This window comes from Peromyscus maniculatus, chromosome 1 (assembly GCF_049852395.1).
Source record: "Peromyscus maniculatus bairdii isolate BWxNUB_F1_BW_parent chromosome 1, HU_Pman_BW_mat_3.1, whole genome shotgun sequence".
Lineage (NCBI taxonomy): Eukaryota > Metazoa > Chordata > Mammalia > Rodentia > Cricetidae > Peromyscus > Peromyscus maniculatus.
Genome location: NC_134852.1, coordinates 180,346,930 through 180,360,574, shown reverse-complemented (window position 1 = coordinate 180,360,574; position 13,645 = coordinate 180,346,930). Strand labels below are relative to the sequence as shown.

Here is a 13,645-nt window from a genome sequence, read left to right as displayed (position 1 = left end):
GTGAAAACGCCGTCAGCTCTGTCAGCGTTCTTTGTTCAGGCTAAATTTATTTTTTATGTGAAATAGAAATCAGGAAAACACCGAAAATTATTTTAAGCAAAATATCAAAATTGAAATAAACCAACATATGTCTGTGAGACATGTATAACTCTCAATCAAAAATAAGTGCAACTTTCATAAATTTCTTAAAATACTCCAGCCTGCAGAATGCGATCAGCTTAAATAGATGGAGATGTGACATAGTCGACTGTTCTTTCTGCTTCCTTCATCCTTTACTTAAGGATGAGACTTCCAGCCACCGAAACCTTCACAACCAGTCTTCTCCACCATCTGTTGTAGTCAGCGAGGGAACCAAGGCGGCTTATGAGGTCTGTGTAGGACATCTAAGTCATATCGACTAATTTTGAATGAGAACAGTCCTCCTCTTACCCGCCTTACTTGTTTCCATGTCTGTCTCTCTGTTCCCCCTTCATTTCTCTAAAAGTAAAAAATTAAAAAAAAAAACCCTCAGCTATCTTAATCACTCTAAACACACCATGTTTTGTTTCCCATATCCCTAACTTGACTTAATAATGACAACTGTAGTGGATTTAAATGTGTTAAATTCACATAAATTTTTCTAGGGCTTTGCACCAAAGGTGTCTTCACTTCACCTTTATCCTTTGCCTGCAGGGTTTTCCCCAACATATTTCCTTCCTGTCATGTTAAATGTTAACATCATTGTGACCCTATAATAATTTACCCACAGACGATATATTAAATTAAAGCTACTCTCCATATATGTTATAAACAAACTACAAGCTTACATTTAAAAATCACCAATGTTTTATCTTTCTCTTATTCATATTTAGGTAGTGAAATTTCTAAAATAATAATAATAATAATAACAGCAGCAACAACAATAATATTAAATGGTTGCTTTATTTGGAATGATTTAGCACTAAGTGAATCCTTTTCTCCTAGTTCCCTTTAAAAGGTATTTTGAAAACTTACTCAGCTTGTCTTCACTCTACATGCTACCATTGATCACTCATGTGAACATTGAAAAACTTGGACAAATAGTCAAGGATCTGTCTGACTGACTTGATCTAGTGGATACCTGCTTTCCTCATCCTGTATTCTTAGACCTTCCCTGTCTTCTTTTTCTGTCATATATCACTCTGGTTTCTCTTGTTTGTTTCAGTAGTTGTTGAAAGTTTCTTCCTTTCAAGTTCCTTCAATGTAGACTAATTTGAAAATAGGAAAGTGTGTTAATTTTTTAAATAAATCTTTAAAATATACATTACTATGTTTCTATTGATTGAGCCAGATGGCTCACAGTGAATTTTCTCTGACATAAGTAATCACAGAAATCAGTTTGGGACCAAAATCTGGTATGGAACATGGCATGTATATACAGTGGAAAAGATGCAATTCACATAAACACACGGGTATTTTTAGAAGCAGGATTTGCTACTGTTTGGATTTAAATTCATCCTGCTGTTAGCTAAGTACAAACTAATGGTTGTTTTTCCTCCGTCATCTCGGGCATTTGGGGGGTCCTTCTCAATAACCCAAACTTGTTTCCTTTTTATAGTTTGAAGGCTGCAAGAAGGCCTTTTCAAGACTTGAGAACCTCAAGATTCACTTGCGGAGCCACACGGGCGAGAAGCCATACCTGTGCCAGCACCCGGGCTGCCAGAAGGCCTTCAGCAACTCCAGTGACCGCGCCAAGCACCAGAGGACACATCTTGACACTGTAAGGATGGCGGGGGCTTCCCACCTTCCGGCCTCAGCTGTGTGTGCCAAAGGGCCCCCTGATGGTCGGATGGTGTAGGTGTTTGCTGTCTGGTCTGCAGGTCACAGGGGCAGTGCCAAGCACAGCGGGACACAGGGAAGTGCCCACAGGGTGCCCTGTGTGGCTGCTGCTTTTTTATTTTTTTATTTTTTTATTTTTTTATTTTTTGTACTTGTGAATTATACCACATGTTAGATCTTTCTAGGATCAGGGTTATTTAGTCCCTTCTCTGTGGAAAGCAGACCCAGTTCAGGGGCTATCATGCAGTAGATGTTGGCACACAGAATGGCCACTCGAGATAATTAAAGTAATTATCAATGTATCAGGCTGTACCAAAATAGACAGTGTAGGCAGTTGGAAAGAATATGACATACAGTGCTTATGTGTTGACCCTGTGTTCCTGTCCTCTTGACCTGAGTTTTCAGCGAGCCTGGTGTTGAGCATGAATCCGGTCTTCGGCTTTAGAAAACCATCTGCTGTTTTCACCTGCAATTGATCTAAAAAGACAGAGCAGATCTTTCCCCGAGTTCATTTCATGCATGCTTTTTCTGTGTTAGCAGCCACACATCCTTTTTTATCAACCTTATGAGAACAATTGCGTTTTTATTTTCACACCCTTAACTCCCTTAATGCTGCTCCATTTTGCTCCTTGCAAATGCTGTTTCTGTGTAACTTTTGTCTTTTATTTCCCCATTATGTAGATAACGCTCCTTTGCATTCTCCAGCTTTGATGCCATTTTCTTTACAGGAGGCCAGGTAGAGGCTGTGTAATTTCGCTTCACTTGACAAAGCCGTTGGGATAAATGTATTATACACATCACAGATCTCTTATCCCACGTTCCTGCAAATAATGTATTCATGACAGTACTTTCTCAGTGTTAACATTCTGATGTCTATTATTAAACTACACCAGAGCCTGAATTTTGAAAAGATACTGTTATTTCTACACACCTTCTCATACATATTTAAGATTCTTTTGATGTTATAGTTGACATATTTATTACATTTTATATTAGTCTCCATTAGTCATATTTGTAGAAGTCATTTTAGCTATGTATGTCATATAACCTTTCTAAACAGAATTATCTCCTAATATGCATAGATGTGATGGTTTATCTGGTAAATACCTCAAACATAGTTAACACAATATGGGCACAGGATAAACTTTTACCGCTTTTAGCCAAATTGAATTCATTGATTTGTTCAGGACCAATGGAATAGAATAATACATAAATATAGGAAAAGTGCTCACATTTTTCAATGTACAAACATTTGAATAAATTATGTTAAATGTCCTATTTTGTAGTATCTGAAATGGTCTTAGTCTAATTCAGTATATTTTCCAGTTTGTCATTAAACCTTATCATGGAAGTGTGACCATTCATAAAATAAGATGGTCTTGAGAATTTTTCCACTTAACCAGTTCTCTGTAGTTTCAAAGCCATCCTTGAGGAAATGTCTTGTTTTTCAACAGTACCCTTTGTTGGCACTAGTTTTAGCTAATCACATACAGCATTTTATAAAATAATTTCATCATTAAAATGTATAGCCCTTTTAAAACTTTTAAATAAAACTGCCTAAGAAAATGATTTTATGATTTGAATTCAGTGCAACATCTCTTAAAAGTTAGTCATTTTTATCTTGTTAAAGGAGATTTTTCTTTATTACATCTGTTAAAATTATCATTTTTCCTTAAGATCCAAACTATCTCCTATTAAAACGTTTACTTCTTTTAAAAAATTGGTAAACCCTTAAGAGCATATAGAAATTAAGTGCTTGATTTCCAAAGTAAACTGTAGCTGTTTGAGGAATTTATAACTTAAATTTATGTTCCTTTCCATTAAGGTATCTTTTTTAACTAAACAAATTCTTTACTCAGGAAAATGGTTTTCCCCACAAAGAATATTGAGTTCATTATAATAACCCTGAAAATTTTTATTAATACATTTCTCTATTAACATCTTAAATCGAAATAAGAGAAGTAATTACTCAGGACAGGCAGAAAAGAATGAAGTGCCTCTTTTGATGGAGTATAGCATGCCATTTAAAGCTTGGGTAATCAGATAAAATAACGGGATAGTACTGCTGTCCACAGGGGAGCCTGACAGCTGATTGGGCATCCTGCCCTCAAGAGGCATCCACATGGGAAGCGTCAAGGCCAGTTGGGAGGAATGGTGTGTATTAAGCGTTCTCTAAGGAGTATTTTAAATCAAATGTCAAATGGCATCCCCAACCTGATGTACAGTGTCTTAGATTTCTAGAGCACACCAGTGTGATAAAGCTTTTTCCATGAAGTATCCTCTCATGCTCGAATTCTCAAGTGTGTGTGCTCATGCTGAAACTACTCTTAAGGATGGATACTGGCTACTTGCTCCTCTGAGGTGAAGGCAGAGTAGGGAAGAATAGTTCAGGAAGGCTGGATGAACTCAGAAAAGATGCCCAGATTAAGGCAAAATCTCTGTTCCCCCAGGGAAGCCTCTTTTTTAGCCAATAATTGCTCACTTAAAAAACAAGTCAGGTAAGGGCTTGGTTCATCCATCATATTGTTAGAGTTTCATAGAATTTAATACAGTGCCCAGCACATTTTAGAAGCATAATCTTGGGTTATTCAATTAATCAATCAAAAATAAGTCAAGATCAATCAGTGAGGAATCATATCCAATATTCAAATCAGACATTTCAAATGAAATGATAGCCCATGATTCTATCTTGTTCTTGGGATGAAAAGAATGGCAAAATGTCACTGAGTTCTAAATATTGCTCCCAGCAAGCCAGTAAGAAAGTCCACATGTTTACTCAGAAAATGATACACACATGAGAACAAGATCATGGCAGAGTAAGGAGGAATCCTACCATTAGGAGATTTCAGATCTTTCTCCTATTGCACCATACAGGCCCCGGTCTCATTTCCCAAGGAGATGATAAATTCATCTTGTCTACACAATTACTCCTGTTTTTTTTTTTCTTTCTTTTTTTTTGTTTTTTTTTTTTTTAAGTTACTGGAATAGTCAGCAGATTTTGGTTTAGCTTGCAGGAAAGTCATTGTCTCCAAACCCTTGATGATAGTGATGATGCAATGCTGACATCAGAATGCATTTGAGTTGTTCTTACCCTCCCACCCAAGGCATGCATTCATTTCTACCTTAGGTGCCAAGTGCTTGGGGACACCCCTCACATTTGCATGTACTTTCTATCTCTCTGCTGCACAGGAAATTGCAAAGGGCACATTTGCACCCTTGTCCATCTACTAAGGGCTCATTCATGTCACTCAGCCTTGACTTCTCTGTGACTAATAATATTACTGTTCTTCTGGCTGAGTTTTCATATGTCTGTTGTTTGAGACCTACTATTTCTTGCTCACTTTATACTAATTTTTCCTTCTTAATTCTTTCCTTCTTTCTGAATCAGGTCCCCTCTGAACCATACCCAGTCTTTTCTGGACTTTTCTACAGCTTCTTTACCTGAATCCTTAAAGAATCTGTTTACTGTTTCTGACAGTACCAAAGATTTTCTCAGGGAGATAACTGTAAGTATGTAAGTATAACTTCCACATTAAATTTCCACAAGAGATTTTATGGTTACACTGCAATGCAAGGTAATTTCTTAAAATCAAGGATAGGGCACCTCTGTGGGGCATTTTGAAAGTTTACACTTCTCATCACCATGATGCAGAATTCCTGGGTGTTCTAATTAAAATGCATGAGTATTACCCTGCACTTGACATCTGTCATTTGGTAGCAGTTCATGCTCTGAGCAGTCTGAATAAAGCATGACCCTGTTACCTTTGTGATTTAACCACAGCTCGCTCTTTCTCTCTTTCTCGTTCAGAAACCTTATGCTTGTCAAATTCCAGGATGTGCAAAACGCTACACAGACCCAAGCTCCCTAAGAAAGCATGTGAAGGCGCATTCTTCCAAAGAGCAACAAGCAAGGAAAAAGGTAAAATTCAAATAGAATTTTCCAGCCGGGAAAGGCATGTTTGAATTACTCTTGCAGTCATAGAGTTTTTGCGGAGCCTTGGAATCCCTCGACTTTGAAGATGTCCTAGGCTTGATACTGAGGAGAGACGTCTTCCCTGAGGCCTCAGCAAGGCTGTAGTTGGCACAGCTAGTACAGTCACATAAAAATTTCTGGGGAAGCTCGCAGAGAAAATTAATGCCAGCCACCAACCCCAGGAAATGTTAATAACAAAAAGCTTTTATGGAAATTTCTAGAAGCTCTTTCTGGAGAAATGTTTATTCGTAAAAGTACCAGCTAGCCCAAGTAATTTCCACTCTAATGAAGAACTTGGGTGATTTTCTACGATTTGCAGAGAGCATTCCCCATGGTTGGCTTGAGGGAAGATACTTGATGGGCACTATATATGAAATCAGGGAGGGAGAGAACAAAGTACTGAACCTAAATGACCTTGACATCAGTGAGGGATTCGTGCAGATTTCAAAATCTGCAGATACTATGATGTTACTATTTGGAATAAATGTCAGAGGTCATCCATGTTGCCTGTCTGCTTTGCTCTATGAACTTTACACAGCCTGTGACTGGCTGGCCAGCCTTCTAAACCTTCTGAGACAGGGGATTTACTATCTCCCAAGTCATTTCATCACTGAGTTTTTATGGGCTGTGTGGTGGGTGTGGGTTCATAATCTTATTTATGTGGAGGTGGGTGCACATGTGTATGCACCTGTGGGAAGAGGCCAGAAGTCCAGCTTTGGGTATTGATCCTCAGGACCTGTCCACTTGCTTTTATGTCCTCCTCTCAAGTAGTGAATACACAAGCACATGCCACCACAGGTGGCTTATCAATTCCCATGCACATGCCCCCACACACATACACACACGCATGCTCCACAGGTGGCTTATCAGTACACAGGCACAGGCTACCACGTGCTGCCACACGTGGTTTATTCCTCAGCCTGAACACTGGGCCTCATGCTCTCACCCCAAGCACCTCATCCATTGACTCCAGCACCCAAGCTTTTACATGTTTGAACATAGTAGGACCTTCTGTCCATGGCAGAAGCACATTGCATTAACTTGGCTCTTTTAGTGCTACATTTATACTAAGTCGGGTTACCTGATTTATTTAAGGGGACTTTATAACAAATTTAAGGGCATGTTAAGACTTAAGTTATTTCAAGTCAGTGAACCCTATTGGCAAGGGTTTTCGGGTCACTGTGGCTTCTAGTCAAAATTGTGCATTGTTTTCATAGTTTTTTGGGATTTGATACTTAGTGTTGGGAAATCCTCTCTCTTTTTTTTTGATGCTGCATTTTTTTGTGTCTTGGGGTGCTAGCCTGAGTGCCTTTCGAGGGCTCACGTACAGACAGCACTTTAACCACGTCTCCCTTTTGAGAAGGAAAAGCACTCAGCTGTGAGGATTTGACAGGTTTACTTAACCTCTTACAATCTTGTAAATCAATTGTGATTGTTTTTTTCCTCTCGAAATATATTTAAATCTCTTTATTTTGGAATACCAATAAATGGTTATCCAGAATCCCTTGGCATGGTTTGGATATTACTTGAAGTTAGAAAAGCAGAGGGAGTTTCTTTAATGTACATAAAATTGAAGGAACAGTCGCTCCTCTTAAAATAACACGTGATCACGATTGGATTGCTTAGAAGGATCATTGTCTGTTGGCTTTGTCGTGGTCTGTATCTTACAGATTCAAAGGAATAAATTATATTCATTTTGCAAAAGCCCAATCTTCTAGATGAGAATTTCCATTCTCAGTCTGCCCATTCTCTACCTGCAAGTTGTCCCTAATCAGTGAGGTTTTACTAATGACATAAGAGGAACACACCTTCACAGAGCCTTCTGTCATGACAGGAAATAGTATTAATCTCCGATGGAGACAGCAATAACGATGCTTACTGGTGTGGAAACACACAGGGCATTTTCAAATGTTGTTAATGCCTTTCATTGTATAAAAATGGTGTGTTTTGGCCTCATATAAAGGAAGAGTAGTTTTGATTGTGTGAACATTCCCGAAGCACTAATTGCAAAAGAAAGAGAGACCTTGAGACTATAAGATACGATTGTGTTGACGGTTCCCCGCAGCCTTCGGCTGGCAGTCTCGGTAAGAAAGGTGGGCTTTCAGACAGTCTGATGGTCTCATGTCAGCCATTGCAGCCCTTTCTTCATTTTGATTTATGTAAAGCGAAATAGTCCTTCTCTAATGTGTCCACGTTTGGGCAAACGGCTGAATCAGATTTGGTTGACTTTCCTTGTTCAGCTCTCAGTGACAAGTTTACAGTGTTGACTTCCAAAAAAGTCATTTCTAAATCTGTGGTGGTTAATTCATGAGATGAAATTGATGGAAGTTTCCTCATCTAACAAAAGAGGCAGTGTCTTTCCCAAGAGAAGCAGCTGCTGATAAAGCCCAAATCAGTCCATCCAGGCTGCTAAGTCTCAGGCCGATATCCCAGTGCGTTATATTTACATGGTACAATGTTGTCACTAGACCTTAGAGAGCTTCTAATTGCTCACTCACGTCAGGACTTGGTATTTGAAATATTTCCTGGCATCAGTAATAAAAAAAAAAGAAAGAAACAATAAACCTTTTAAGGCAGAATTAAGATTATTTACGACTTTAATTAAAAATTGAAAACTGGCATGATTTCAAAAGGAGCTTTACAAAAATGTGAATTCATCAAAACTAACCATAAAAATTCCAAGGTGATAAAGGCACAGTGGAGTAATGGGCCCAGCCGTAGGGAATTGTTTTGTTGAAAAGAGTAAAACTCTTTTCTGTCACACCCTGTTAGTCATGGACTTGTTTAATATCCCCCGCCTGCCTCTAATCCTCTTCTCAGCCTCCCCCTAGACACTAAATGACATTAGTTTGTCTTAACGTAGCCAGCTTTATGAGGCCCAGCTCTGAAGTAGGGGCCAGTAACAAAGCACCCATAAGATAATGTGTATCAGGAGAGGCAAGTTGCTCTTAAGTGGTGCCCTGACCATGGGCACAGAGTCCTTCAGACATATGACACATACCACTGAAAAATAAGATGGACCTGGAATCTCAGCCAAACATTCTTCAAGCTATATAAAGAAAGGAAAAGAACAGGAACAGTTTGGATTGTTGCATTCAGAGAGTAGTCTTTTTGTTCACGTAAATCAAGTATACACACACACACACACACACACACACACACACACACAGACACACACACACACAGACACACACACACACAGACACACACACACAGACACATACACACACACAGACACACACACACACATACACACACATACACACACAGACACACACACACATACACACACACATACACACACACAGACACACACACACACACACACATACACACACACATACACACACACAGACACACACACACACACACACACACACACACACACATACTGAAAACCAACAGGCCTCTAGCCTTGTTCATCAGATGTGTTTTGCAGTTCTCCAGTCCACTGAGGCAGGGGCATGCTGATAAAACAAGTAGCAAAGTATGCCAACCAGTAAAGGTCTCCACTGAGAATAGAATTTTTCCGCCAGAGCAAAAGGCACAGAATCTGTCCTTCAATTCTTCCCGGTACGTGAGTGAAATAAGAGAACACTAAGGCAATTGACCACTTGAAATTCTTCTCAAGGCTGTGAGTTCTATCAGAATTTTTCATTTTCACCTTGGAAGTACCGTGAACAGGGGTTTCCTTCAACTCTGGCCTGTTGTCAAATGGACTTTAAAAAAATGAATATAAGCAATGCCTGGCCAAAAGTTAGAGGTGACATGAATCTTTATCCATTCTGAATTTCCATGAGGATTCTGAACTTCATGTGAGTTGCTAAGTGTTGGCTAGACATTGACCTTTGATTGGTCGAACATCATTGGTATTTACTTTTGGGACCTCAACACAAGCTGCTGCAATTATAAATGTTTATATTTCATACTTAGAGACAATTTTGTGTGGCTTTCTGGCTATGTGAGGGCAAATTACTTAATGCAGTTTTCTTCAGGTGAAACTGATAGTTCTTCAGGCTGTTTAAAGCTACCAGCTTTCCCCAGAATCTCCTCAAACTAGAAACTTCACTAGGGAACCCAAGGGTTTGCCTTGTGTTCTATAGGTCCTGGAAACCTGACAGGGTAGATGGAAATAATACTTTCCTTTACATTGGTGTATGCAGCAAAATAATGAATGAACCTTGCTTTTCCCATTAATTGTTCTATGCTTTGGTCTATTTTGGCAGGTAGGGTGTATGTTCAAGTGCCTCCCCAGATTTCACAGTTCCCTTTAATTATGTCTCCCTTGTTCCTCGACAGGAATCAGTTAAAATCACTAATGGAGTTATTAGGAATAGGCCCACACCACAGTTATGACCTTGGGATATGGGAGCCCCCCTTTCCTGTCACACTTTAGTAACACTACTGTAGTGGATGTGTGTGAGATGATTCTTCGGCTATGGGGATGATTTTCTAGGAGTACAAAGTTGTCTTTTTTTTTTTTTTTTTTTTAACAACTCACAAACATCTGTATGTTACCACATTGGATGACTAACATCACACCTCAGAACGATGGTGAGACACATCTGGATCCCCAGACCCCTCAGCTGAGAGGAATTTAATTTCTTTTTTTTTTTTTTTGTTTTTTTTTTTTTTTTTTTTGTTTTAACTTTTTTACTATTAGCAACACACTGCTGTAAACATTCATGTACATGTTTCATAGGTGAACATTTCAGTAGTTTGAGGGTATATTCCTAAGGGTAGAATTGTTGAATAACAGAGTAACAATGTTTTGCATTTTGACCAACCACCAAACTGTTTTGCCAAAGTGGCACACCATTTTACAATCTCACCAAATCCTTGTTTTTAAGGCTCTGATTTTTGTACAAAAGCATTCAATCATTCTGTCAGACCAAACCAGGAAAAGTAAGCTATAGTTCAGAGTTGTTCTATTCCATTTACTATGCCAAGCCATTCTTGGCGTTTGCAACTCTCAGCCCTTTTGAGTATTCTTGCAGTGTTCACCTTTTCCTCAACCACTTTTTTTTTCTTCTTTTTTTCTGGTTTATTTCTATCTATTACAAATGTATAAAAAATCCTCCATCAACGCTGCTGATAGCAGCAGAACCTTGAGAAATATACTTTGGTTTGCCTCAGAAAAGGAACACATATTGCACTGTAAAGTTTATAAAATTGGCGCAAAACATTGTGATAATGTTACAATACCAGTTTTAAGAGTTCAGTGACTAATGGGGAGCCAATGGGATACATGCAGAACTGTGAAAGTGATCTCACTTAGCCAGCTGTACACGTAGACTGTAAATCTACATTCAGATCATTTCTGAACTAAGACTATCATCTCAGTTTATCTGTTGAGGTCAACCAGGAAACCCTAGAATATACCTTGATTTTTGCAAAAAAAAAAAAAAATTATAAAAAAAAATAGGGGGAGGGGTTTCTTCAGCATCAGTCCACGAATAACAGTATCCTAACAGGCAAAGTGTTCTCTCACTGTCAACATAGAAGGAACTGCTGCTGGAGGTCAACTGCTGGAGAGATGGCTCAGAGGTTAAGAGCACCGACTGCCCTTCCAGAGGTCCTGAGTTCAATTCCCAGCAACCACATGGTGGCTCACAACCATCTGTAATGAGATCTGGTGCCCTCTTCTGTGTACATAATAAATAAATAAATCTTTAAAAAAAAAAAAAAAAAAAAAAATAGAGAGGAATTTAATTTCAAGAAAGTTTCTGGGAGATGCTCTTACAAGAAATATTGTTGGTGAAAAATAGTGATGAAAATAAATTATTATATTTTGATGAAAAGCATCCTTGCAAATCATCGCAAATTCAATCATATATTGATAAGTTGCCTGCTGGTTCCTAAGATAACTTGGCCCAGTGTAATACCGCCTTTATTTGTGAAGCACGTTGATGTAGGGGCTGTTGAGAAGAATGCACACTTGTAGGGGTGGAAGGAGGACTTGACGAAGGTTGTCAGTGAGAATGACCAGTGAATGAACTAAGCATGTGTTCTCTATGTCATCAGAGGGGCCGCATTCAGCTGTATAGGAAAATACCGCCACAGTCTCTGGGATAATGGCCCAAGGTCTTAACTGTGATGAAAGCTATTGCCTTGTGCTGCTCTTGGAACAAATTCCGTGGACTGTTACAAGTTTTATTTGTTTTGTGTTGTTGTCCTTGTTGTTAGGTTTGTTTTAGTTTGTGGGTATGCCTGCTTTTCCTGCATGCATGTCTGTGCACTGTTTTGCCTGGTGCCCCTAGAGGTCACAAAGGGGCATTGGGTCCCCTGGAACTGGAGCTTTGCTGGGTTGTGAGCCACCATGTGGACAATGGGAACTGAAGCCAGTCCTCTGCAGGAGTGAAAAATACTCTTAACTTTTGAGTGATCTCTCCAGCCTCCTAGGTACTTGTTTTTAAATGTTATTTATTTCTATATAAGTTGAGGAAACACTGAGCTGAATTGTATTCAGTGGTTTCCTTCTTAGCAGAGTTCTCAGAGCCCTGTGATACACAATATTCCTTATAGAAGATGGCAGACCAAAGAACCTTTTTCTTCACAGCATCTCAGGAAGCTACTTGTCCAGTAGATATTTTTTACATGTCTCAAAGTTTTATTATTAAATTTTGTAAATATTTATTAATTACCTACTATGTGTCCGGACACTTGTTAGAACCATAGGAAACAAACACACAGAAGAGATATGTTTTCTGCCCTTTTGGACTGACATTCTGAGGACAGTAGACACACAGGAAATTGGGGTGACTTCAGTGCAAAGTCACAAAGAAGAAGGAGAACAATGAAAGATGGATAATAGGAGCAGTGTGTTGAGGTGAGACAGTTGAGAAAAGTCACCCCAGGAACTGAGCAGAAGGACACAGATACTAATTTAGAAATGTGAAAAAAAAAATACATTGGTTGCAGTATTATAAGAAAACTACTCATCTCAGTCAAATTATCGTACTTCCTTTCTAAGATGGCTTTCAAAGAACCTGGTATTGCTAACACCTTAGGAATAGTTATCTGGTTCATCTTTGGGTTTTGTTTTGTTTTCTTTGTTGTTTTTGAGACAGGTATCACTGTGTAGCTCAGGCTGGCTTTGAACTTGGGATTTTCCTGCTTCAGCATCCTCAGTTTTGGGAACGTATGCATAGTTGTGCTGCCACTTTAGCCATGGCTTAATTGCCTTTTTTCTTCAGCCTGTCTATTTAGTTGGGGTGGCACAAGAGTGACTGGTCATTGAAAGGAGTGGCTTCTGGTCATCACTTTGGATTCTTGGAGCCTGATTGGCAGGTGAAGCCTTGGCTGGTCCTGAGGACTCTGAGTGAGCTGAGGCTGTCTCTGCACTCCTAAGATGCCAGGTCTAATGGAGACCGTGCTTCGAGGCAGAAGAAATAACTGAGAAGTCATGCCCGTGACAGGGTGCATGGAGTACCGTGACTGACAGGGTGCATGGAGTGCCCGTGACAGGGTGCATGGAGTGCCGTGACTGACAGGGTCCATGGAGTGCTGTGATGGGGTGCATGGAGTGCTGTAATGGGGTGCATAGAGTGCCATGACTGACAGGGTGCATGGAGTGCTGTGACAGGGTGCATGGAGTGCTGTGACGGGGTGCTTGGAGTGCTGTGACGGGGTGCATGGAGTGCTGTGATGGGGTGCATGGAGTGCTGTGATGGGGTGCATGGAGTGCTGTGACGGGGTGCATGGAGTGCTGTGATGGGGTGCATGGAGTGCTGTGATGGGGTGCATGGAGTGCTGTGACGGGGTGCATGGAGTGCTGTGACAGGGTGCTTGGAGTGCTGTGACAGGGTGCTTGGAGTGCCTGGGCAGATGATACACACTTGCATAGTAGGCTCTCTTTTGGGTCACCAACCAGTT

The 13,645-nt window shown here is 39.8% G+C and overlaps 1 protein-coding gene across 6 annotated transcripts in view; it reads left to right on the top strand.

Annotated features, from left to right (window-relative positions):
• Glis3 (GLIS family zinc finger 3) overlaps positions 1-13,645 on the top strand; it is a 447,159-nt gene that overhangs the window by 341,586 nt on the left and 91,928 nt on the right. For all 6 annotated transcript variants that reach the window (XM_076561823.1, XM_006987450.4, XM_076561816.1 and 3 more), the window contains 2 exons: positions 1,577-1,738; positions 5,606-5,716. In XM_076561823.1, the coding sequence (XP_076417938.1) occupies positions 1,577-1,738; positions 5,606-5,716 (273 nt within the window). The remainder of the gene's footprint in view (positions 1-1,576; positions 1,739-5,605; positions 5,717-13,645) is intronic.